General features: G+C 42.3%; 1 protein-coding gene across 3 annotated transcripts in view; it reads left to right on the top strand.

Moving 5' to 3' along the window:
- RALGAPA2 (Ral GTPase activating protein catalytic subunit alpha 2) overlaps window positions 1-25,009 on the top strand; it is a 324,646-nt gene that overhangs the window by 238,109 nt on the left and 61,528 nt on the right. For all 3 annotated transcript variants that reach the window (XM_030310205.1, XM_030310203.1, XM_030310204.1), the window contains exon 37: window positions 45-172. In XM_030310205.1, the coding sequence (XP_030166065.1) occupies window positions 45-172 (128 nt within the window). The remainder of the gene's footprint in view (window positions 1-44; window positions 173-25,009) is intronic.

Below are 25,009 nucleotides of genomic sequence, written 5' to 3'. Positions count from 1 at the left end.
CTGGTTTTTTGAAACGTAAGTGTTTTTTTGTTTTGAATTAACAGGTTCCATTTTTTGGGCCTCTGTTTGATGGAGCCATAGTGAGTGGAAAGCTATTGCCAAGCCTTATATGTGCCACGTGCATCAATGCCAGCAGGGCTGTGAAGTGCCTCATCCCACTCTACCAGAGCTTGTATCTTTTTGCTTGGAGTATGTAACCTATTAACCTTCCCGGAATCCTGATTTCTGGCAGTTTTTCATGAGAGGTAAGTAGTTCCTGGGTTGAAAAGGGAAGAGAGAAAGTTTTTTAATGTGTGTTCAAAATGACGTTGTATGATCTTCAGACCGTCTGTCAATTTATCTTAAATATAATAACACTGTGCTTCACCAACCTCCAGAAGAGTTTATTTTCATAATTTAGTCACATAGGTTTGTGCCAAGAAGCTGTGACTGTCAAGAGTGGCTCCTCTGTTCTTGGTGTTTTTGCCTGAGGTCAGGATCCCCTCTGCCCATCCCTGTGGGTTACAGTCTATTGTGTGGAGAAGGTAGGATGCCGAGGAAAATGTAACGGGGTCACCCAGAGTACCTACCCGAAACCAACAGCAAATGAAATGACTCTAATCAATCAAAGAATGTGGCAAGTACCAGTGGAGAAGTACAAATGGCCTTCTAGAAGGCCAGAGGAGGGGGAAATTGCATCTGGTTGAGGGTACAGGGAAAGGCAAAGTGAAGTTGCATGGGGACTTATCATTGAGAATGGCTAAAAATCCTTTTGTAATTTTTCCCAAATCTTCACCAACCCTTGATCGCTCTAAAACCAGGAGAAATTTCACTATTGTAATTTTTTTCTCAGACATCAGTTGGCATGCTATAGTATTTATGCCTAGGCATAATGTCTGATTATAACAAAAGGAAACTAAGGTGACTTCCTAAAATTGATGCAAAAGGCATCTGACCTCCTAGTAAAACTTAGAATCTCTTTGTTTCTAATTGGTATTGACAATGAATATGAACATACTATGTTTGAACTCTCTCTATACTTGTCCCATTCCAGCCATTAGTGATGTGTTGCTGAAGGGGGGTCGAGGGTAGGTGAGAAATACCATGTGTGAATAGGTACAGTTCATGAAAAATACCTTTCATTAAAATCTTGGTCACTGTGTTGATTGATATTCTGTCTTTAGATTTAAAAAAAATACATATGCCATGTGGCAACTTGGAATTATCATAGAAATTAGTAGTAGAAAAGAGCTATTAGGTCCCATCTGGTCCCTCCCCGGGGGCCAGGGCAGCATTATTCCATTCTGCATGCTCCCTCGCGCTTTGTCCAGGCTGGTGGTGCGTGTTTGGGAGATGGCATTCTTCGAAGTGATATCCACAGCACTCTAGACTTAATCTTATAGCTGGTGTCGATTCAGCCTTCAGCATGGGGGGTTTTATTTCGCAAACGCTTGAAAGAGGTTCTTGGCAGAGATGAGAAAGACCTATTCAGCAATTGGCTTGTCAGCTTGCATGTCAACTAGGATGAGCCGGACACTCATCAGTCAAGTATTTTGGACCAAAGCAAGTAAAAATCATTTGCAAAGAAGAAAATTCCACTCCATGTAAGTCCATTGTGATTTTTGTCACGCCACTTTCCCCACTTATCAAATTTCTCATTACAAAATACATGCTTCGTTATTTTTTTCAACACCGCTTTCTCAAAGAAGAATCAATATAGCATCAGAATAATCAGGTTTAAGGAAAACAATACTGTTAAAACTTCAAAAGATAGGATTCAGTGTCACTTGAAAAACTTTTCAAGGAATCACATTAGATAAATGTGGATGCCAGCCAAGGCTACTGATGTTAATGTGGGTTATTAAGTACTGTATTCTTCAATAACTCATAAAATAGCCAGGTTGACATCTCAGAGGACAAGTTGGTAGAAGTTAAGACAGGAAAAGTAACAAAACCTATTATGTTGCTCATTATTTTAAAAATTTAAGTATCTTTCTTTTATCTTATAGTTTGAGAAGATTTAATTTGTGCAGTTCAAATAAAGTACTTAAGAAATAAAATACTATATATAATTTTTATAAAGATATAGGGAAAACTGCAATCACTTAAGTACTCTATTATGTAATTTCTGCCTATAAAAGTTCTAATACTCAGGCCAGAAACCAAAAGTATAATAATAAGAATAGTTGAGAAAAATAGAAGAAAAAAGAAAAAAGAGGGTTTTTTGTACTTTTATTCTTTAAAACATTACTGGTTACTAATTTTTAAACTTTTTAAATATCTATCGATGTCAGCTGAGGCTATTAATAATTAACTGTCCCCTTAACATTTTGTTAAAACATCCTGGTCCTCACATGCTTTGGCAAAAGTTTGAACTGATTTGTGTAGCAGCTGAGTTCTGGAATTTACTGCTTCGTTGAGATAAGTCTTAGATTTGAATTTTGAAAAACACTGAATAACCTAATACATCCTAATTGCGAGTGTCCCTTTGTATTCTCATTTAGCTAACCGTGTGGACTCACGAACTGCCGAGCCCAGTGCCAGGAGCTTGGGATACACAAGGAGCAAGGCAGATGGGGTTCTTGTCATGCACTTCACAGAGAAGACGCACAAACTAATACCGTTGTATAAAACAACTAAATAGAGAGTGGGAGTGAAACAGGGCCAGGGTAAGGGCTCTCTGCAGAGAAAGCATGTAGGCTGAGGTTGGAGGGATGACAGGAAGCAGTCCCCAGGGAGGAGGATAGCATTCCAGGAAGAGGGCACTCTAGCAAGCGCAGACGTCAGAGTGTTCTCAAGTGGTAAATTCAGGTTTTTTAGGATCTAATGCATGATTGAGCCCATCAGAGTACCCGTGACAGACACAAGGGCAAGCTTCCAGCAGAGGTGGTTTCTGGGGGATACCTGAGGAGGCCGAGCTTCCCTAACTCTGTCACCTCGTGGCCCACCTTGAAAGTTCTAATCTTAGCACAGCATCAAGTCTGCCCGGTACTAGGGGCAACCACCCCAACCCCTGCAAGTCCTCCCTAGGGCTGAGAAGATCAGTAATACTTTGGACATATCTGAAACCAGTGCTGGCTGTATAACCCAGGGCTCCCAGTAGAGAATGAAAATCTAGAGGCCCTCGTTCAAAAAGCAGGGAGGGAGAAGTGCCTTAAAAGATGCTACAATATAAAGCTTTTTCCATTCCTTCACAGTTTTTCTCTCAACTTGTCATGGTGTTTTTTTATTTGCTATTTAATGCCAATTGAAGTCAAGAAATATTAAAATTTTAAATTATTAGCATTAATATTTATCGGTATTTATATTGTATAATCCCAGTTTAATATGCAAATATAAAAGTATTTAGCTCATATATGGAATCACAATTACACAGTTCATATTTTGTAATTCATACATGGATATATTTTGCTCTTAACAGAACAGTAAAAACGCAGCACAAAACTAACTTACCTATTTTTATTTCATTCTTCATATGCAATATGTAACCAACCATCTTCCTTCAGTTTACTGGTGAGTAAGGAAGGACTGACAGAAAAAAGAACTGGGAGTCCCTCTGTTTTTCCCCTTCCATCTCTGTCATCATTTCGGAGTAAATTGTTGGCTAACACAGTAATACAACTAAGGATCTGTAGGGGTTCTTGGTTATTCTTGTTCCTTAGGACAACACTGCTTATTTTCTGTGCTCAAAGCAAGTTCCAATTCAGGTGGAAAGTATGGCCTCTCAAGATAGTCAGCCTCCCCACTTACTCAGTCTTGGTGGTGACACACTTCCTGTGTGCCCTCTCTGAGTCCCTCTGACCAGGCATTGTGGCTCCACCACAGTCTTGCTCCTGGGACACTGCTAAGGCTGTGCAAGGAACCAGCATGTTCTGTGGTTCCATATGGTTCCAACAACCATATGTTGTATGTATTTCCTCTGCCCATGAGCATGCTCCATTGTCTCACCAGACTTCAAGTGCAGAACACGATATCAAAGATAAAATTATTGAGAACTTCAGGAGAGCAACAACAGAGCATTCAACGAAGCAGGGCCCGTTGTAAGCACTGTGCAGATGCTCAGGTCACATGTCCGTGAAGCCCTCCTTGGTACCCATTCCAGACCACCTCCCTCCCCCAGTATGAGTTGGGGAATTCTGTTCCTAGGTATTTATTATGTTTCATTCCCTTCCTAAAGCCAGGCAGTATATCCTTTGGCAACATTTCATTGGCATATGAACCAAGACCCAATAAGGAATGAAGCAGCTTGCATGTATGGGCCTAGAAGGCACAATTCATTTATGAGAACAGATTTCTGAGAAAGCATTGCTATTATCTGTTTCCCTGAGATATTACATATAGTTGTGGGTGCTGACAAAGAATGGGAAATTTCTTTGTAAATACCAGCCATTTTATGTGGGCATTCCTGTGTCCCCATTTTGTTTCTAATATTAAGGTTACAGTTGTGAAGTAGAACATCACCAAACTGCTCATTTCATCCAAACGTCATTCGGGTACCAGAATGACTATTTTATGAACAAGGGACATGTTTAATTCAGACCTTCTTTCAGTCCTTTAGAGAGGAAGCACTTGTTTTGTTTTGTTTTGTTTTTATATTGACCATAGATAGCCAAGCATTGAACCTGAGACAAATGAAGAAAAAAGCCGATGGAATTAGTTTGCAATGGTTATTCTTATCTCCTATCCTCTCCCCACCTAATGGTTGATACTTAAGCACCCTAAATAGTGTCAGTTTTGATTCAGTTTTATATAATATTTAACTAGAAGTAGAAATGTGAGCAGTAATGTATCAATTTTGTTCAGTAATGTTCAAGAAAGCATACCAGTTCTTACTAAACAGAGTACTGGGCACATTGTTGGAATGGATTTGCCTCTCTGGGACCTTTTTAAGCAGTAAATCCAGCTTAGAATCAATGTCAAAGGAGTTCTTTTTTGGGGTACCCTTGGCTAAATGATCAAACAGTTGGAACTGTGTGGTGAAGGCTCACAGAAGACTGAAAAATACCATTGTCGTACATGATCAAGAAAAAAACAGTGAACACGATAGGGATGTATTTGGAAATCACCCTCAGTAACCATTCAGGCCAGCCCCTTTGTCCTTCCTGAGTTTTCTGGTATCTTCCTCAGCAGGCTAAATCAAATCTTTCAAGTGGAGCCCTCATCCTATGGCCACTGCTCTTCTGAGTGACGAGGGCCAAGTCACCTGCCATCTGCTTTTTCTGTCCCTCATGGGCAATCAGGGGGCCTATGCCCGTGCCTAGAATGTTGTAAATGGGAAGCTTGCCACATTTTATGTTTACAGTTCCAAAGCCAACTAAAGATTCCAAAATTAAACGATGCTCGACTGATGGAAGTTCCCAAATTATTGGAGCCAGGGCTTTCGTTCTCCTCCTCAACTAACTTGTTTCAGGGAAAAGGTGGCCACACAACATACAGTGTGCCCATTAGGAGGAACTCACCCTGAATCAAACAGATGGTGGCTTTTTGAAATAAACGTCCACTTCAATAGAACAATAGCCACAATGGCATTCGCCATCTCTCCTCTCTGGAAGTATCAGCATTTGATGGAGAGGACTGGGCTGCCTAAGGAAAAGTAATTTTACACCTCATTCTTTCACCAGTGAAATTTAGTTTTATTTTCAAGTAACAGATATAGTTGGTAATAAATACAATAGCATAGCTTCTCTCTTAGACTCATGACTTCCTAATATCATTATTAAGTTTTATTCTCAAATTATATACACCTTCAAAAAAGTGGCCTCTCTCCCTAAAGCTATAACAGTCCAATTTCTGACTTCTCTGGTGGAATCTTTGGTTCTTTTTCCTGGGAAGATCTTTAATTTCCTCCATTTGTCTTAAGACACTTAAGAGCATAGGAAAAGGAGTCAGACAGTACTATGTAGTATGTTTTGCCATGCAAAACCAGTGTGCATTTGTCATCGTTTACTGTGTCCCTGCCATGTGGTAGGCACTGTCCTAGCCCCTGGGAGTAGAAATATGAATAAGATATTGCAAGTGAGAGGACAGTGTTTGCTCATGGACCAAGCTCTAAAAGAGCACATCACATTTGAGAACCACAAAAGCTTCCACATGGCAGAGTGTGAGACACACACGCACATGTACACACACAGTGAGAATGGAGGTGATGGAGGCATTTAAGGGGCAGTGGGAGGAAGTGACGGCCTGATCATAGACAGTGGCAGGGGATGGTTTGGATCCCCACGTAAAGCAGGTGGGCTAATTCAGCATGGGACCTGCTAGATTTCCTGGGGTGTAGAGGCTAATGAGAAAACAGTCAGGGACAGACCGCTCCAGAGTATCACATCTGAGGAGTTGGCTTGGGAGGAGAGAGAGGGAGAGGGAGGGAGGCAGAGGAAAATTTCCAGGAGAGAATAGTATCACAAAAAAAGTGAGGAGCAGAGAAATGAAGGGTCACCTTCAGCAGAGTGGTCAGTAGGACACACCCTCCTGATGGGTCTTATCTGTAGCTTATTCTAGCAGCCTCAAGTCTTCACCTGGGGAATTGGGTATGATAAGACCTAGAACGGAATTACTTCATAAAAAAAGGAAAAACATATTAGGTATTAGCAGCACTGAAAAGAAAGAAGGTACTCCTGGGTGGGCTGGAAGTGCTGGAGAACTGGAAATGCATGTGAGGGGCCAAATTCAAGAGCAGCCTCCAGAATAGAGTAATGCTCCAGAGGGGAGGGCATGGACAGTGCTTTCCTAATCCACACTTCTAAACCAGCCCTAAGGCAAAGTGTCATTGTGATGGGGATTTACACCACTCGATATAGATATAGTTCCAACGTACGTTCTACTAAAGGCAACAAGCATTTGATAAAATTTTGGCAGGCAAACAATCTCTTGCAGAAGACAGAGGAAGCAAATGAGGGGAACTATTATTTGGATCTATTCCTTAGCAGTTTGAAGGATGGGATTTGTGACTTTGAATGTTGCAGAAGGTAATGACTTTGTACTAGAGTTTGTGTAAGAATGGGAGAGAAACAAGTAGACCTGCACCCTGACACTTGGGAACCGCATTTCAAAAAAAAAAAAAAAAAAAATTCTGAAAAAGAGTTCAGATCAAGAATTGGCATACTCCTGTGGGCGGGTTGAGACTGTAAAAGGGAATAAGAAATAAGGGATTTTTTTAAATTGGGGATGCATGGAAGAGTAGCCAGTGTAGTTGCGTGGTGTGGGTTCCAACAAGTGCATATTTAACAGGTGTGCATCCAGACTAAAAGAGGAGCTCCACGCTGCCCTGATAGAAGGCCATCGCGTTAACTTTTATCCCACTTGTCCTCCATCTTCATATACCAAGGGACAGAAAAGTGTCTGAAAAGTGTATGAATTGAAACTCAAATCACTGGGGGGCGCCTGGGTGGCTCAGTTGGTCGAGCGTCCGCCTCTTGATTTCAACTCAGGTCATGTGATCTCACGGTTCATGAGTTCAAGCCCCGCATCAGGCTTCATGCTGACTGTGCAGTCTGCTTGGGATTTTCTCTGTCCCCTCTCTATCTGCCCCTACCCTGCTTTCTCTCTCCCAAAATAAATAAATAAACTTCGAAAATTTTTTAATAAAAATAAAAAAATAAAATCCAAATCACTGAGAACACTTAAGAAGGGAAAAAAAGCACTAGAAAGTAAGGTCCAGTCTTCAAGGCCATTATATTTCTAGTTATAGAACAAATTTCCTACAGCAGTGTCAGATTCACAAGATTTAGAAATCAAGTAAAATAAAGGATGCACCAAGAACTGAAAATAGGAAAATATTTTCCTTATTTGCAAATAAGATTAAAGGATGAATTTTGAAATGTTGCATGGGCCCCTCATAAAATTGTTAGACTAGATTACTAAATAGCTTGTGAGCCTTCAGAAAAGAAGGAGTTTAAAAAGAATACAATATCCCAAATACACTCATTATATTTGATAAGAGCACTATTTTCAGAGATTGAGAAAGCTTATAAACATAAAATCTTAATTTTCGTAAAACACAAGATTAAGTATCATAGTCATCTGGCAAATAGGAGAGGGAAATATGGGCCCATGGGAGCTGGGTGACTTCACTATAGCTACAGGGCATTAATTCATGGACTGCCAGTTGAGGGGGGGGGGGGGAAGCCCTTTGTGTCTCCTGCACCACAGCTTTTGCTCAACCCCTCTGCCATGCAACAACTTTTTTATCAGCAACTTTCTCAAAGGTCCAGAACACATGTTTATCAAAATAGTACTTTTCAGAAAGCTGAGAGTTCACCTCAGTTGACAGAGGGCAAAATCAGAAACCAGGATTACGTCAATAGATGAGGCTTTTAGGCCCAAACCAACAAGATGAGATTTAGCAGGGTAGACTGACGCCATGTGCCTGGGTTTAGACAATCAGCTGTGTGTGTACAGGATGGGGAGGACGGGGCATGACAGCAAGTCACTGAGAGATGTCTGAGGATTTTGGTTAAGCACAGATTTGAGGTGAGGAACCAGAGGTCCAGGTCACAGAAACAAAGGCATCGCGCCTCTGCCCCTACAGCCTCAGCCCTCACTGTGAACGTGGGTGCTGCTCTGGGGCCCACACTGTAAGGAGAGACCTTGACCAAGCTGGAGCATGTCCACACAAGTAGTGACCACTGTACGTGAGGTCTCAGGGAGCCATTAAAATCAAGAAGGAGTTGTTTCAGGAGCCTGGATTTTTCTAAAAGAGGAGACGAGGCTGTAAAACTGGGACCAATAAACAGAGACAACAGAAGCACCTCTTAACTCAAAAGTCAAAGCCAGTGCTCAAAAACCAGAGTGACAAACCAGCTGCCTGTGGGCTGTATCCAGCCCCCAGATGGGTTTTGTTTGAACTGCACTCGGCCTCCAGTATTACTCCTGAAGATTGACTTTGTCAGCCTCACTGAAAACTCAGAAGATTTTGAGCTTTCAAAAAATCTAGGATTCTAACTTGAAGAATCAGAACCTCTGACTCCACTGGGCCTCTTTTCTTGCTGGCAGCAATCAGCCTCCTTAAAAGGCTGTGTGCTTTCCTGTTCACCACAGTACCTTCCAGCGATGAGGCCTAGATGGTCTCCTTCTGGGGGTTGAGAGGGTTAGTGGGCCAAGCAGGTAAAACAGTGCTAGTCTTTGGTAAGGAATCAGTTAAGTATTAATGTAGTTATTTTTATCATATTACCAGCTTGGAGTTTTAAACCTCTATTGTAAAAAACTGGAACCACCCAACTGTGGAGTTAGGATTCAAGGAAGTATTTACCTTTTCCCACCACAGGTGTTAAAGGCTGGAGACTGTCTTTCCTCAGTGACATGTAGAAGGTCCTCCTTGGTGTGAAAGCATGGCTCCCTGGGGTGTGGGCTGCTCTTGGTGCCCTTGGTGCCTGGCGAAGAGGCCTGTGAGAAGCACATGGAACAGGGGAGATCTTCAGGGAGTGGGACAAAGAAATCATTTTTTGCTGTAAAGTGACATCACTATTAGACAAAAGACCATTCCCTCTGGAAACATTAGCATAAATCTCACAATCTGTGCAGAAACCAGGTTGGTGGTGTCATGCTTAGGGAAATAGCAGCAGCAACCCAGCTTTCCACTCTGCCCCTCTTGGATCCATGGCTGTTGGGTCACGTGTAGCCAGTTCGTCACAGGCCTGTGCTCCTTCCCACTGTGGGACCTTTGGATACGGTGAGCTCTGCTGACCCTAGACATTCCTCTTGAGTCTCTCCTGTGATACAGATCCCTCACCCTCCCATAGCCATCTAGCCCTCTGACACTCTTTTTGCCAGACTGGGCCTCCCTTTATCCTCTTCTTTCTCCTGATTATACTACGAGCTGCCCAACAGTGGTCTTGTCTCAATTTAGTTGCTATCCCTGTCTCGTACCTCCTAGTATATCATAAATCTGAGTGTGTGTGAAGGGAGAGAGAGGGAGGGAAAGAGATTGATTTGGTTAAAAAAGAAAAAAAAATGGAAAACAGACAAAAATAAATTATATTTTATAAAATAGATTTTTTTATTGAAAACCTCATTTATCCAAGAAATATAGCTCTACAAGTAGAATATGTATCTATGTATGTAGATATAGATACATTCTCAAAGTCCCTTTTATTCCACTTTTGCATATTTAAGTTGATAGCTGGATCCCCAACACACACTTATAGCAGCACCTGACACATGGCAGGTACTCAATAAATACTTCTTAAGTGAACTATATTGTCAAAAATACATAGATGGTAGTATTCGAGAGGAAAGAAGTGTTAGAATTGTTTTAATGTTTGTTTATTTGGGGGGGGGGCGGGGGGTGGGTAGGAACGTTCAGTGTGGAGCTCAGCTCGGGGCTCAGTCTCACAACCGTGAGATCATGACCTGAGCCGAAATCAAGAGTCAGACGCTTAAGCAACTGAGCCACCCAGGCACCCTGGAAGTGTTAGAACTTTTACTGAAAATTGGATTCCATGTGTCTTTTTCTTTATGTTGAATAATACAGTGTTTTGTGCATATTACTTTTCTGTTGCATTCTAAATAATAATCCACTCATCACTACTCCCAAAAAGTTATTGAAGGATATTTGTGTAGAAATCCTGACAATTAGAATAGTGACTTTATATTTGGCTTTTAAATTAATGGAATTTTACTGAGAGCCGTGAAGAGTAGTGGCTATTCAGTTATCCCATGTTACTAGAGTGATAAATGTATTTAGTTAGTTTTTGAGAGACAGACTGAATTCAAAGAGTGTCAAAGACAGAAAATTTACAGACAAGAAGAAAGTGAGAAAAACAGGATGTTGCCAGGAAAGCCATGGCCTCCTAGGAGAGTAGTGCCACTCCAGTCTGAGGAAGAAAGAAGTGTCCGGAAAGGCCTTAAATAATGTGGGTGTCAGAGTCTCCTTCTAAATCCTAGGGATATAACTGTAGGGGGGCTTAAAAAATTCTTAATTGTATGTAAATTTTATACACGTAAATAAAACGCCTGCAGTGCCTAAGGGAAGCTCTCCGCGTGTCTGAGACCTGGAGCAGGCTGGGCCTTGGCGGCACATGCAAATGCTGACAGCTGAAGTCACTTGTTGGAAAGTCCGCAAACTCTGGTTACAGCTGCATTTGTCAGTAGCTTTAAGGGAAGTGTAATCAGCCAGAGAGATTAATTTGCATCTCAATTAGAAAAGAGTCGGGAGGAAGCACTAAGGTCTGGTGCAGGAAGGTTGGGGAAGAAATCTCACTGAACACAAAAGCCTCCCTCGCTCCGTCCTCCAGCTGAGTGGAGGACAATATCTGAGGTTTCGTTTCCATAGGGACCAGAAGCCTGCTGGGCCCCAGAAGAATCTCGGGTTTGCACCGTAATCATTTGGTCATGATGACACAAATTCCACTGTTGTTCCCAAATACATTTTGCTATTAGAAAGCTATTACAAAAATGGAAATGGTCATCATGTCAAAAGCATGCGAGAGGGTATTTGCTGACCCTACTTACCTTTTTTCATAGTGCCACGTCGATTTCTGGGCCCTTAACATTTGTTAGTGTCTGAATATTCAAAGAGCAAAAGGTCATTCCATAAATGACAATATTTCTTTAGCATTCACATGACCACTTTGGGAATGGCGACAGCATCAAAGGGAGCCCATTATTCCTGATTCTCCCACACTCTTCAGTAGTAAGCAAACAAGATTATTAATTTAAAAACACAGGCGAGGAAGAAACATGGAATCTTTTGGCCACAGAGCGTGGAAAAACTTCTGAAAATCACAGCCCTTTTTATAATCCTGGCAAAACTGAAAGAGGTATCCCTAACCTTAACTTTAAAAAGCACATCATCGTATTAATTTTAAATTTTTCCTTCGAATATTACCTAGTGGTCATTTTCACAGGCTTTGATATTTATACCAGGTAGGTCCTTTGTTTTCAGAGAAGTTCATCATATTTTCAAAATTCTGTACTTGAATCTAGTGAGAGCTGAAACTGAATCATTTATCCATGCCAAGTTACTCTGCCATAACCAGGAAGGGCTCACCCTTGGCATTTTTGGAGGAAGACTTTGATTTCTAGTTTATTTTGTTCCCTCTCAAATAGTTAATTCATTGGCTCCAGCTTCAAAGTGGGAAAACAGAAAAAGAGTGAGAAAAAACTGAGTCATGCATTACAAACTGTTGAATGAAACTGAATTCTTTTTAAAAAAAAAAAAAAATCAGGGTTTTAAATTAATCTTCCCATGCTGGAAAGGGAGAAGAAACAAGTTTCCTAAGGACAATCTCTACCAGTGCCTACAGACTGAAATAACACATTGCAGCGAGACATCAGAACCTCTTAATCCAACATTAATCAAATTTCAGTTTACTAATTATCAGTCCCATTTTGAAAGGAGCATAATGCCATAAACAGCATCCGCAGAACATTTAGTAGACTCTGGGATTATAAGCAATATATTTGAAAATGAGACTTTCTGTTATTCAAATCTCCAAAAAGGATAATACATGCCCTATTATAATAAGAGATTGTGCAAAGCCAAAGAAGGACAAAGCAGGCAAGTCCAAATGGTGATCCCTTCTGTGCCTGTCTGCCTTCGCCTTCCTGTATGCAGGGAGCTCCCTGCAGGTTTCTGAGCTAGAGTAATTTGCAACACACTCAAGTAAATTTTTTAATCAAAGCAGAATACTTTTTTGGTAACCTGTGGGTGAGTACAACCCAAATGCCATCATTCCTCATTGTTGGCCTTGAAAAGGAATTTTTTCTAGTTTACTACAGTGACATTTTACCAAACTCTAAAATTGGCACTTTGAATGTTGTGTTTTAAATATGTTTCTGGGGCCCTGTGCTTTGAAAGCATTTGACTTTATTTCCTGAGACGTGATAGAGACCACTGGGGCCAGGTAGGGGAAGGATGGGAGCTGGAGGACCAGTGCTAATGCCCGCCCCCTTTCTCCTCCGTATCCCCTCCCACCCCTGTGATCAGGTGTCCAGTGTGCAAGCCACTAGGCAGTGAAGATTCATTTTAATGTTTACGTTGTATTTTGCACATGCCTTTAACATAGCCAACTTGAGAAGTGCACAGCTGCTTTAGTTTCCAACAGACTGGCATGTTTCCAAAATGCCACATAATATTTTAAACAGACACCTCCTTTGGAAACAAATCCACATCCAATGTTATGTATGTCCAAATGATCTTGTCACTTTCTTCAGCATCACAGAAATGAAACAATACAATACTTAGAGGCCTGTGATATTTATCTTCAGCCTGTTTCCTCTATGGCTTCATGTCTCTTTTTAGTCTTCCTAATTTGGTCATAGGACATACAAGAGTACAGAATATGTGTCCCTCTGCCGTGCCCACTCATTTAAACTCTCCAGCACAAAGCTTTGGTCTTAATCCATGAGTGATCAATGAAGGGACTGCCTCGTAAAAACTCAGGGTCTGCTTGTCATGGGACAAGCCAGCCCTTAAAGATGCCAAGTCCCTTTGGTTTTTCCCTTCATTTGCCTATGAAGTGGGATGTAAGAATATCAGTGCATCCTGGCTTCGAGGCAGATGTGTGCCTGGAAGTGCAAAGTCTCATACCTCCACAAAGGGTAGGCAGGCTCGCTAGCTGACGGGATTCTGAATTTATAAGCAGAGTTCCAGAATTCCCCCAGGGCCTACTTTTCAAAGGCAAATTAGTATGTTTGCAACTTGATCCCTGGGCAACTTTTGACAGTTGTTCTAAGAATAATAAAACAGATGGACAGAATAGATTTTGGGGTCTCCATCCAAACCGCCATCCTCAGTGGAATTTAAAGAAGGCGTGGAATTGATGGGGGAGCTGCTGCTACTTATCATTATGTTCTGCCTTTAACATTCCCAGAACCATAACTTTCACCCAGAAGAAGATGAAAATTGTCCTCACATTGTATTTTTTGGGTGAGGGTTCAGCTTCGCTGTGACAAAAGAAATAGCATGTGTGTTTTCTTTCATATATTCAGAATCAAATGAATTATAATTAAATGAACGTAAATGTATACTACCAAGAAACCAATCTTAATATGAATATGAGAAGAAATATAAATTAATTTTAACTTTAAGGGTTATCTTCATAGGATTTTTGACTCCTTTAAATAAAAGAAAGCCTCTTTAGAAATGTCTTAGAATTACTATCTACTCATTAGTTTGGGAAAATAGAATTTAGACCTAACAGGATAAACATTCTCTGCATATAACAACAGAGATGCACATCAGAGGTCTGTATCAAAAAACAGGATTTAAATTTTTTGATGAAGATTATTTCTGTTTATATGCATTATAATTTTGTCAAGCAAATGTCTATATAGTTGTGCATAAACACCTCACATAAACTACTCCACTTTCTGTAGAATTTCAGACTTCTCCAAGTGTTGGTTTTAGCTCACATCAGATCAGGATGAGAGGTTCTCACCTTTTAATGTATTGGCTTCCTCTGAGATAAATTTTCTTTTTTTTATGTTTATGTATTTACTTTTGAGGGAGAGCGAGCGAGCAGGGAAGGGACAGAGAAAGAGGGAGACAGAGAATCCCAAGCAGGCTCTGAGTTGCCAGCACAGAGCCCGAGATGGGGCTCGAACCCACCAACCACAAAACCATGATCAGGGCCGAAATCAAGAGTCAAGACACTCAACCGAACGAGCCACCTGGGTACCCCTCTGAGTTAAATTTTCATACTATTTCATTACCTTTTCTCTTTTCTCTGGATTCATTAGCTCCAGTTATCACACATTAGGCCATAAAGGCTAGATAAGGGAGCAGATCAGCCATGCTTTTGTGACTTTGTGACATGCTCAAGTGACACATGTTAGGGGCCCCCAGTGGTTTGTCAGACCAGTCGTTTAAACTTCTGATGATAAAGGATGGTAAGTATTTATTTATTTATTTATTTATTTATTTATTTATTTATTTGAGAAGCCACATGAAAGCACCTTAAACCCCACATCTCACTGAGGCAGTTATCAGTGACACAGTGGCAATGGACCCTCCTGCTCAAGCTTCAGTTCTCACTGAGAAGCATCTGAGGATATTCCCTCCTCAGCAGCAATTTTCCTACAAGAGCCAGAGAAGTTGTAAGGTGTATCTCTCAGTTGTTGTGCTCAGAGTAGCAAGTGATGTGTGGTAGCCGGCCTCAGAAAGACCTTGGGTGGTTTCAATTGTATTTTAAATAGTAACTGGCTCTTTGGCTTTGAACAAGTATCTTTACCTCTAGCAGTTTCCTTTATCTGTAAAACGAGGACAGTAATCCCTCACAGATTGTTATAAGGACTTATGAAATGAATATACGTATATAAAATAATCCACACAACATGATGGAAATGCTACTGCTGCTTACAGCCCCAGTGCCTTGTGCTGGGCTAGGCGCCCCCATCCTGGGCCAGTGTGGCAGCCACCTCCCAGTCTCCCTGCTTCTCTCTGCTCTCCCTGGAATACTCTCCAGCAGCCAGAGTTCTGCTCCTCAAGTAGAAAGAGCATATCGGAGCTTAGAACTCGCCAGTTACTTCCCATTCTCACCCACAGAAAAATCCAGAATCCTTACAAGGATCCACAAACACACTCCAGCCTCAGGAACTGCATAGGGATGCTCCCTCCTCCGCCCAACATCTGCACAGCTCACCCCTTCCCTTCCCTTAGGTCTCTGCTCAGCAGTCACGCATCAGAAAGGTGTCTATGTTAGCAAGCCCTCTGGGCAGTCTCATCCATGTTCTCCTTAGTGCTTACCATTTACTTAATGTCTCTTTCTCCCACTCGTATGTAAAGGGTGTGAGAGGAGGATCTTTGTTTTGCTCACACCTAGAGTCCAGGATGAGACCTGGCAGGAGAAATGCGTGTACATTGCATGAGCACACTGATAGATGCACGTAAAGTGAAGAGGAGGGCCAGCACCCTGCACATTCTCTATACCCAGAAGCAGCCGCGCTGCACCCACAGCTCTGGAGAACAAGTGAGGGCCCAGACTGTTGCACGTGCCTGGTTAGCTCCAGGCAGTCGCTCTTCCATGTTCCTCCCTCCGCCAGCATTGGTGGCGCGGCCGCAGCCAGCACTGTAGGATGCAGAGATGAGTGGCCTTGCCCTTGAGATGCCTCCCAGCCAATAGGGCGATTGTAATTGTGACAGAGGGTGGAATGTAACCCTTACTCTAGGAGAGACATGCAGTTAGTGCCTACTGGGCATTTGTGGAGTCATTGACACTCAAAAGAGAAAATCAGAAGGTCATGAGAGCTCTACAGGAAAAGATTATTCCTGGTGGCATCTCCAAATGGGTCTCATTTTTTGTGTGTATCTGTGTGTGCCATCTACAACTCGAGGCTGGAAATTTCACAATTTTGTTCATTTTGTTTGTTTTACAAAAAGGTAGCCATAAGCTAATTAGAATTGATTACATAAATGCCCATAGCCTATTCCGAGGTGCTGAGGGATTTCTTAAGTACGTGAGGCTACTGGTGAGCAGCCTTTCATTGTGAACATATGTACCTACCACTCAGTCCATTCCAGAGGGAAGGGTGGAAGTCGACCTGAGTCCTTACTGCAGTGACTGAGGACACCCACCTCGAACCTACTTCCTACCTCTGTCATCTCCAGTCTTACTACATACCCCATCAAAAGACAAAAAAGAAAAAGAAAGAAAACTTTTAAGCATGCCATTTAAACACACATATATTGATTTATTCTTTTTAATTTATGTATGCTTTTAATTTTTTTTTTTAATTTTAGAGAAAGAACATGAGCAGGGAGAGGGGCAAAGGGGGAGAGACAGAGAGAGAGAGAGAGAGAGAGAGAGAGAGAGAGAGGGAATGAATCCTAAGCAGGCTCCACACTCAGCACAGAGCTCAATTCAGGGCTCCATTCCACAACCCTGGGATCATAACCTGAGCCAAAATCAAGAGTTGGACACTCAACTGACTGAGCCACTCAGGCATCCCTATATTGATTTATTTTAAAGTATACACAGGTTCAACTATACAAATATTTTATGGCATTATAAAGTATACTTACTGAGAATTTGAGAGGATGTGCTAAAGATGAAATAAACAATCATTTAAAGTATTTTATATTTAATAGTATAAAATTGTTTTGCTTTTACCACAATATAAATAGTATTTCAGCGAGTGCAATGGAATTAAATGTGTTATGTTATTTTTATAACCTTGATTTCATAACAGTTCCATAATTTGGCGATTCTAAGGAGCCCCTCTAAATTCAGTTTATTTTAATACTTGGTTTTATAGCTGAAAACAAAACCTTGCAAAGATACATAGACCCATGGGAGCCAAAGACCCTGTCTTGGCCTACTGATGCTCAAGCTCATTCTTAACCTTTGTGAAGGTTCTTCTTGGCATTTGGCAGGAAATTTCCATCTTCCCTGATTTCGTATTAGTTGTTGATTGTATTTTTCAACAAACAGATTGAAAACATAGTAAAGTCTTCATTGGGAAAGTTAGAAACAGCTTACAAAATTGGTGGTACAGATCAGAGACCTTTCTGAAAACATATACCATCTTGTTATAAGTTGTAACAAGAGTAAACTCCCATGCTGAAGGCAGCGTTTTCCAGCATTTCTTTTCAAGATCTTCTCTCCATGTCGTGTTTCCTATAAAAGCAGTTACCTTCTCACTCGATATCAGAATGTCATTTTGAGGGAATGGAATTTTTCCTAGGAAATTTTTTTTCCTATTTTTCCTAGGATAACAGCTAAGGATGTACTGCTGACCAACCATAGCCTCCTGGCTTTGTTTTCTGCTTCTAGCCTCACCTGTGCCCATGATGATACTCAACACAGCAGCCAGAGTCAGACTGCTAAAACGTGGTTCAGAGCACATCGCTGCCCTGCTCACAGCCTCCAGGGGCCTCCATCTTACTCAGAGCTAAGGCCAGAGTCCTGCAGGGGAGGCCTGAATGCTCCATGACCTCTGCCTGAAACCCTGTTCCTTAGATGTCCACCTGGCTCGTTCCCTCCACAGTGCCCCCCAGCCTCCCTGAGGAATAGCGGTCCCACACCTGCACACACCTGCCCATGACCTCCCACAGCACACCTGTACCCTTTATTTTCTCCACAGCCCTTATCACCGTCTAATGTACTATATAATTCACTTACTCATTCCTCTCTGCATGAGGGCAGGGATTTTTGTCTGTTTTGTTTCCTGATGACTCCAAGGATGATAGTTGAAGTATTTAACTTTGGGCACCACAAGGTCACCAGCAGACACTGGCCAGGATGCTGCCCATGCTGGTGTTTTCCAGGTGAATACCAACCCTGGATATAGCCTCCACACCTGCCACAGAGTAAACATTTGTTCAATACATACTTGTTAAATGAATGAGTAAGTTCATCCCCTTGTCATCACAGAAATGGTCACCAAATTTAGAACACTTGTCTTTCTATAAAAAAAAAAAAAAAGATGAGTAATTCATCTTTATGTTGAAGAGCTTTTATAAGAACTTTCCTGTGAGATAAAGAGCAAATTTCTGTGTGGTAGGAAAGATTTTCATGGTCGTGACCTGCTTCAGTACAGTGTATTTGAAAGATGATCGTGGGGGCGCCTGGGTGGCTCAGTCGGTTAAGCGGCCAACCTCGGCTCAGGTCATGATCTCGCGGTCGGTGAGTTCGAGCCCCGCGTCGGGCTCTGTGCTGACAGCTCAGAGCCTGGAGCCTGTTTCAGATTCTGTGTCTCCCTCTCTCTGACCCTCCCCCGTTCATGCTCTGTCTCTCTCTGTCTCAAAAATAAATAAACGTTAAAAAAAATTTAAAAAAAAAAAAAAAAAGATGATCCTGGGGCAGTTGGGGGACTCAGTTAAGCATCTGACTTCGGCTCAGGTCATGATCTCACGGTTCGTGATCTTGAGCCCCAAGTTGGGCTCTGTGCTGATAGCTCAGAGGCTGGAACCTGCTTTGGATTCTGTGTCTCCCTCTCTTTGCCCCTCCTCTGCTCACACTGTCTCTCTCAAAAATAATAAACATTGAAAAAAAGAAAGAAAGGCAATCCTATTATGAGATAATAAAGTTCAAAACTTCAGTATTAAGGGTCATGTAAACCATAATACATCACAGAATGGTAAGAGTGAATGAGGGAACCCCATCCCCCATCTCCCCCTCAGGACTGATCCTGACCCGGGACAGTCTGACAGACGACTGAGCAAGAAGGGTGCCAGGTGGTAAGTCTCAGTAAAGCTGAATTATCTTCTTAATTTTAGATAAAAAGATAACACGTGAATAGACATCCAAGCATTGTCTTTTCCCCTCCCACTTTGGAGACCTGCAGGATAAAGTCTACAGACTTGTGCAGAGGTTTTTAAAGGAGAGATGGTAGAGAGAAGACCTCCCACGGTGCTGTGGGTTGACTAGGCTCAGCTGGGTGGCTCTCACCCAGGCCTCTCATCTGTATGGCACCTGCACTAGCATAGATGGAGCACCTGTGGGCTCCCAGGCAGCCCTCACTCTTGGGCAGCCTCCCCACTTGGCTAGCTTGGGTCTTTTCCAGCAAAGTAACCTCACAGCAATTGCACTTCATACATGGGTGCTGGGTGCTCCCAGAGACCCAGGCGGAAGGTACCAGGTTTTCACAGTACGATCTTAGACGTCCTGGAACTGTCGGCCACAGGAGGTCCCAAGGGCAGCCCAGATTCAAGGGAGGAGAAGCCACCTGTTGAGGGAGGCAGCAACCATCTGTTCAGGGAGGGTAGGCCTGTGGACCTCTCTGCTGTCTTCCGCAGACAGCATGGTGCCGACCACACAGGGCAGGTCTCATTCTGATGCACCTGCCTTCTCCACTGGATAGCAAGCTCCTTGAAGGCAAAGACTAGTCTTACTGGCCTTTCAGTCTCCCACATCCAATGTAGTAAAAACTCAGTAGGTGTTATTTGACTTAAAATCTGAAATGCAAACATTTAGGGAATCTCCAATTAGGTTAAAATAGACTGCAGCACCATTTATTTAATTACACCATACGGTGTCTTTATGCCTGCATAAGAGGAAATGACTTGTACAGATACCAAAAAGAGAACTGATTTTAAATAATGACTTCTTAGTCCAAAGACTTGAATCACAAAAGCAGTAGAATTGAGTTCACTGTGTTTCCACATCCACAGAAACACATTTAAAGGATGCATTTTGTTCTTAGCTTGATTTCTTTGGGTTCCTTATTTTCATTTTAAATTTTTTTTTTCAATGTTTATTTATTTTTGGGACAGAGAGAGACAGAGCATGAACGGGGGAGGGGCAGAGAGAGAGGGAGACACAGAATCAGAAACAGGCTCCAGGCTCCGAGCCATCAGCCCAGAGCCTGACGCGGGGCTCGAACTCACGGACCGCGAGATCGTGACCTGGCTGAAGTCGGACGCTTAACCGACTGCGCCACCCAGGCGCCCCCTTATTTTCATTTTAATCTGCCTTCATAATCCTTTAATTTTACATTGCCTTCAAGAATCACGAACTGTGATATACCTCATAATTGTACTTGGCTTTTTAGATGAGTTTATGTTTTTGTGCCTGTAGAAGTCTATCTCTGTAAAAATCTTTTCAGAATCATTTTTATATCATTGAAATTTCCTTAAGTAGAATGTCAGTTTGAGCCAATTTTTTTTTTTAACGTTCAGCTGTAAGTTGTGGGGAGAGGTCAACTTTTAGTGTAGAAAATGTTTTTGTCTTTTATCATAAGAGCTGTCCTGGCTTTGGTGAACCTCTCAGACATTAGAGGGGCATTCTTGAAGATGCATGCACATTGCTCTGACAGTTTTTTGACATGGCCTCTGGCAGTTAGAGTGCACCAGTGCCCATCGTAGGCTTCTGTTGCCATGATTTTTTTTTTTCAAACAGCCTGAGATTTCACATGGCATCTTTGGCTTCTCTGAGAGGTATTGTGACCAGCAAACACAAGAGGAGGTGTCCTCGAGACTCTGGCATTTGGCCTGACTCCCCTATCCCTCTGTACCCGGATGCACATCACAGTGACTCTCCTAGGTGGTGTGAAGGAGTGCTGACCCTCATTTGGAAGCGCAGCCCCCCGCCGAAGCCGATCAATACCAGAGCTGTCCGTCTCTGCCGCTTACCTTCCTTTCACACAGCGAGACCCTTAGCTCAGAGCGATCGATAGCTCTGATCTGCAGCAGCCTGCAGCAAGTCATGCAAGGCAGAGCACTTAGGTGACATTACACGGGACCGTGGAAACGGCAGCTTTGTGGCTCAGATTCATAGCACCCTTCCTAGGGGCACATTCCATTTGTAAAGCCTGTGTCTTCCCATCTCTTGCATGGATCACCATTCCTCTGAAACTTGATTCAAGAAAATGGACTGCTTGGGGGTGTGTGTGTGTGTGTGTGTGTGTGTGTGTGTGTGTAAATTTCAGGCACCTCTTTCACTCCTATCCCAAACCCTACTAACTCGGTTCTGTTGCTGCTCCTGATCATAACTGTATCCTGGGCAGTTTTGTCTCCTCTTGAGCACTGCAATTATTTCTGTTCTGGGTATTTTTTAAACATTAAAGATTTTTTTCAAAATCTTTGAAATCCCAGTGACTAAACAGCATTCATATTCTAGCAACTACTTCACAAAGATCAGTAGAAGATACTGAACACTGTGTGTCACCCTCCTCTTCGAAAGACTTTGACCATGTGAGAGACTCAGGGCTGAAAACCGAGCTCTTCCAGGACCACTGAGGCCTGGAGGGGCCTCTGCCTGGGGATCTGCTCTCAAACTGCTCCTGGGCATTGTCCACAAGCAGGGTGGGAGTTCCAGTTCTTCACCTCACCTTAGAAGGACTAGAGTCCTCATTTCCATGTCTAGTAATCCTGATGTTGTCTGTAGAATTTTGGAAGCAACAGGAAATTGAGAGCAGATTATAAAGAAAGCAGATATACAGGAGACAACAAATTCAAATCAGGGTCGGGACTGACCACTGTGCAAACCCACTGTACCAGGAGCAGACGGCCAGTGGGAACAGAGCCGACGGCCTAATGCCTGCTGCGTGTGAGAGCCCTGGCAGCTGCCGGCCAGAGAGATTGCCTCCATGAGCGCGGGTTTCCAGATTAAAACATGCTTGAATTCATCATGAATTCCACACACACAAAGTTCCTTAGGATGTTTATCATTGTACTTCTTTAAAGTCAAGTTTAACTCTCCTGGTACTTAGTCTTTGTGTCAATCTTCATAGCCTTCTAAACTCCGAGGCAGGTGATCTCACTGACCCACACTCTGCAGGCAACTGCACACCTTCTGTTTTTCAGAAAGTACCAATGTCACCTTCAGGGATCCCGAGTCGAGCTTAGCTTGGGGGAAGACTCCAAGGAGACAAAGTTTCCCTTCAAGTACTAGTCTATACTCCCACTGTGTTTACACACACCCAACCCGAGGAATAGACATGGAAAATGCATTTGTTGCTAGAGATGATTTTTCAATAGTGTCTCTTAGAGCTCTTAAGAAAATCTTGGCAAGAAAGTGATCAACAGATTCTGATCATCTCATTCACACTCCTAGACATCAGTTCTGAAAATGACAAATCTAAAAGCCATTTTTCCCACGAGTGTACTCATTCAACCAAATATCCTTTGGTCACTTCCTGTATGCCAGGAACCATGCTGTTGCCAAGGGCACACAAATGGAGGGAGGGCATGGTCCCCATCCTCACAGGGCCCTTTGTTGAGTATGGAAAACATTAAGGAAAATAGAGGTCCATGCATTTTCATAATGCCTATGATGCAGAGCTCAGCCCAGAGCCCCAAAGAAGGCATCCTGACCAGGGGCCTTCCACCTGGCTTTTGGAGAGTACAGTCACAGGGACTTGATCAAAACAAGGAGCATTCAAAGAAATGAGCTTCTTTCAGCAAAACAGAGCCCTAAGTAAACTTGGAACCTTCAAGGATCTCTGGCCTGGGGACCCCAGATGCCACTACAGACATCATACCCGGCGTCCACAGGGCTCCCCACTCCCACCTCCCTCATCAACCCTGCCTGGTCCTACAGTATCTACCAGTCCTCTTTCCCATCCCCATGTAGCAGGCCCCTCATGCATAGGGAGATGTGCTACCCTTTTAAGTAGTGAGAAAAATAAGGCCTAGGAGGTTAAGGAACTTGCCTATTGCCTTGGTTCCAGGAAGAGCAATGTAGTTCAACTCTCCGGGCACCTGGAGAGACAGTGGTTTGCTTAACTTCACTAGCGCCTGCTCTGCCCCAGGCACCAGGAACCTCACACATAGAGTCACTCAGCTAATACTTACCACAATCCTATGAGGAAGGTACATTTCTTACCTTATTTCAGTCTGTTATGCAAACACAGTACAGTGTCTTACATAATGCAATCTGTTATGTATTTTATTATATTTGAAAAAATCTAGTTGAGGGCACAGAGGCCCAGGAAGGTTAAATAACTTGCCTGAGGCCACACAGTCATGTTAGGGGTGAGCAAGGACCTGGACCCAGTAGCAGCTGCTCTGGCCATACTGTTACCCCACTGCCCCCAACTCCCCTCAATATCTAAAGATGCCTGTGGAAATCGTGCATACGTTTCGGTGCAACTTTTTAAAGTATGTTGGATCTGTTGGGTGGATTTATAAGTTGTGACTTACAACTGGTTTTGATAAACCACAAATACCAGTATTGTGTTTTAATGAGACTGAAGGCATGAACGAGCAGATTCTACTCTCGAGGCTGTTGTGGGGACATGTGGACGTTGCAGTCGTCCCTCTGAAGGCCTGCATTGTCGCCAGGCTCATTAGCATCCGCGCTCCGTTCGGCCGTTGCTGCTTGCTAGCTTACCAGCTGTTCCTGCTGCTCCGTACAATGTCGGATGTGTTCAGCTCACTGGGTTCCTGTCCTCGCCGCCGGGAGGAGACAGCCCTTCCACTGGGGATACCCACGTGGCTGCCTGTCAGCGGTGGCACCGAATAAAGTAATAGGCCTTCGCATGGCATATGGTGTCTGGATTCGTACAAGATGCAAAACTCTTCTGCTGCTAATGCATGATGACTCATAGCATTGCTAATTTTTCAAACAAAAGCTGACTTCCACACCCACACTTTTAACCCCTCCAGCTAAAAAGTCTTTAGTTGCAAGGCTCTAGAAAGGTGGCTTCTGGATCGTTATATAAAATGTGTTACACTTGTAATCGAAAGCATATGAAATGCTTTGCTTTGGGTTGAAGTTCTTTTAAATTTCTGGACCTTTTCTTTTTTTCCTCCAGGAAGGGGAATTGTTAAGCTTGTACTTTGTTCCTTTCTCAAATGGGAGAGTTTAACACTAGTTTTCTCTTTTAAAAGTTCCATAGAAACTAGTGCCTGAGAGTATATCAACTCAATTGTGGAGCATTTCAAGCTCTTCACATTAGAATAGTTTAAAGTTATAAAAGAATGTTGATTCTTTCATAGGAATTGGATATTGCATAGTCTCTCCTAAGTGTACTAAATGCATGGCTCATTTAAATAATCAAATTCTACCAAAACAAATCTAGATTATAAATTTACATTAGAATGAACAGTTTTTCAAACTATGAAATAAATACATGTGGATCTTCTAAAACAATGTTACTACTAAATTATTTAGGATCAGTTGTGCTAATAGATGTCTAAATTCAATCTGAGATTTTATGTACTAAAATAAGGCTGTTATCTGCATTTGTACAATCAGGCCTCCCTTTGAATTCGTGATCAAAATATTGGTTCTTTTATAAATAATCCTTATTGAACATTTTATTTAAGCATTTCAGAGTCAAGAATTGCCAACAGAAAATGATTAGACAGTTTCTAATTATGGACCTAATCACTAAGTGTTTTGTAGTCTGTCTGGCACATGAGAGCTTTTGCAATCAGAATTTGACGAATACATAAATTTTTAAAGGAACTGCAACCTAGGAGGATAATGCAGATTTTTTTTAGCAGATTATTTTGTCTACCCCCAAAAGATTTCTTTGGGTGTTGGGGGAGGGGGGGACTTGGGGACTCATATTCTTAATATTGATATTTTTCTTCCATTTTCAAATGGAAAGTTTTTGCTTTCTTACCAACAGATATGAATTCAAATGTGCATCTAATCTCTTATAAAGAGCATTCTGTTTTCACATAATGAAACAAAATATGTAA

Source organism: Lynx canadensis, chromosome A3 (assembly GCF_007474595.2).
Source record: "Lynx canadensis isolate LIC74 chromosome A3, mLynCan4.pri.v2, whole genome shotgun sequence".
Lineage (NCBI taxonomy): Eukaryota > Metazoa > Chordata > Mammalia > Carnivora > Felidae > Lynx > Lynx canadensis.
Note: the sequence above shows the minus strand (reverse complement) of the source record. Positions and strands in the feature narration are given on the sequence as shown.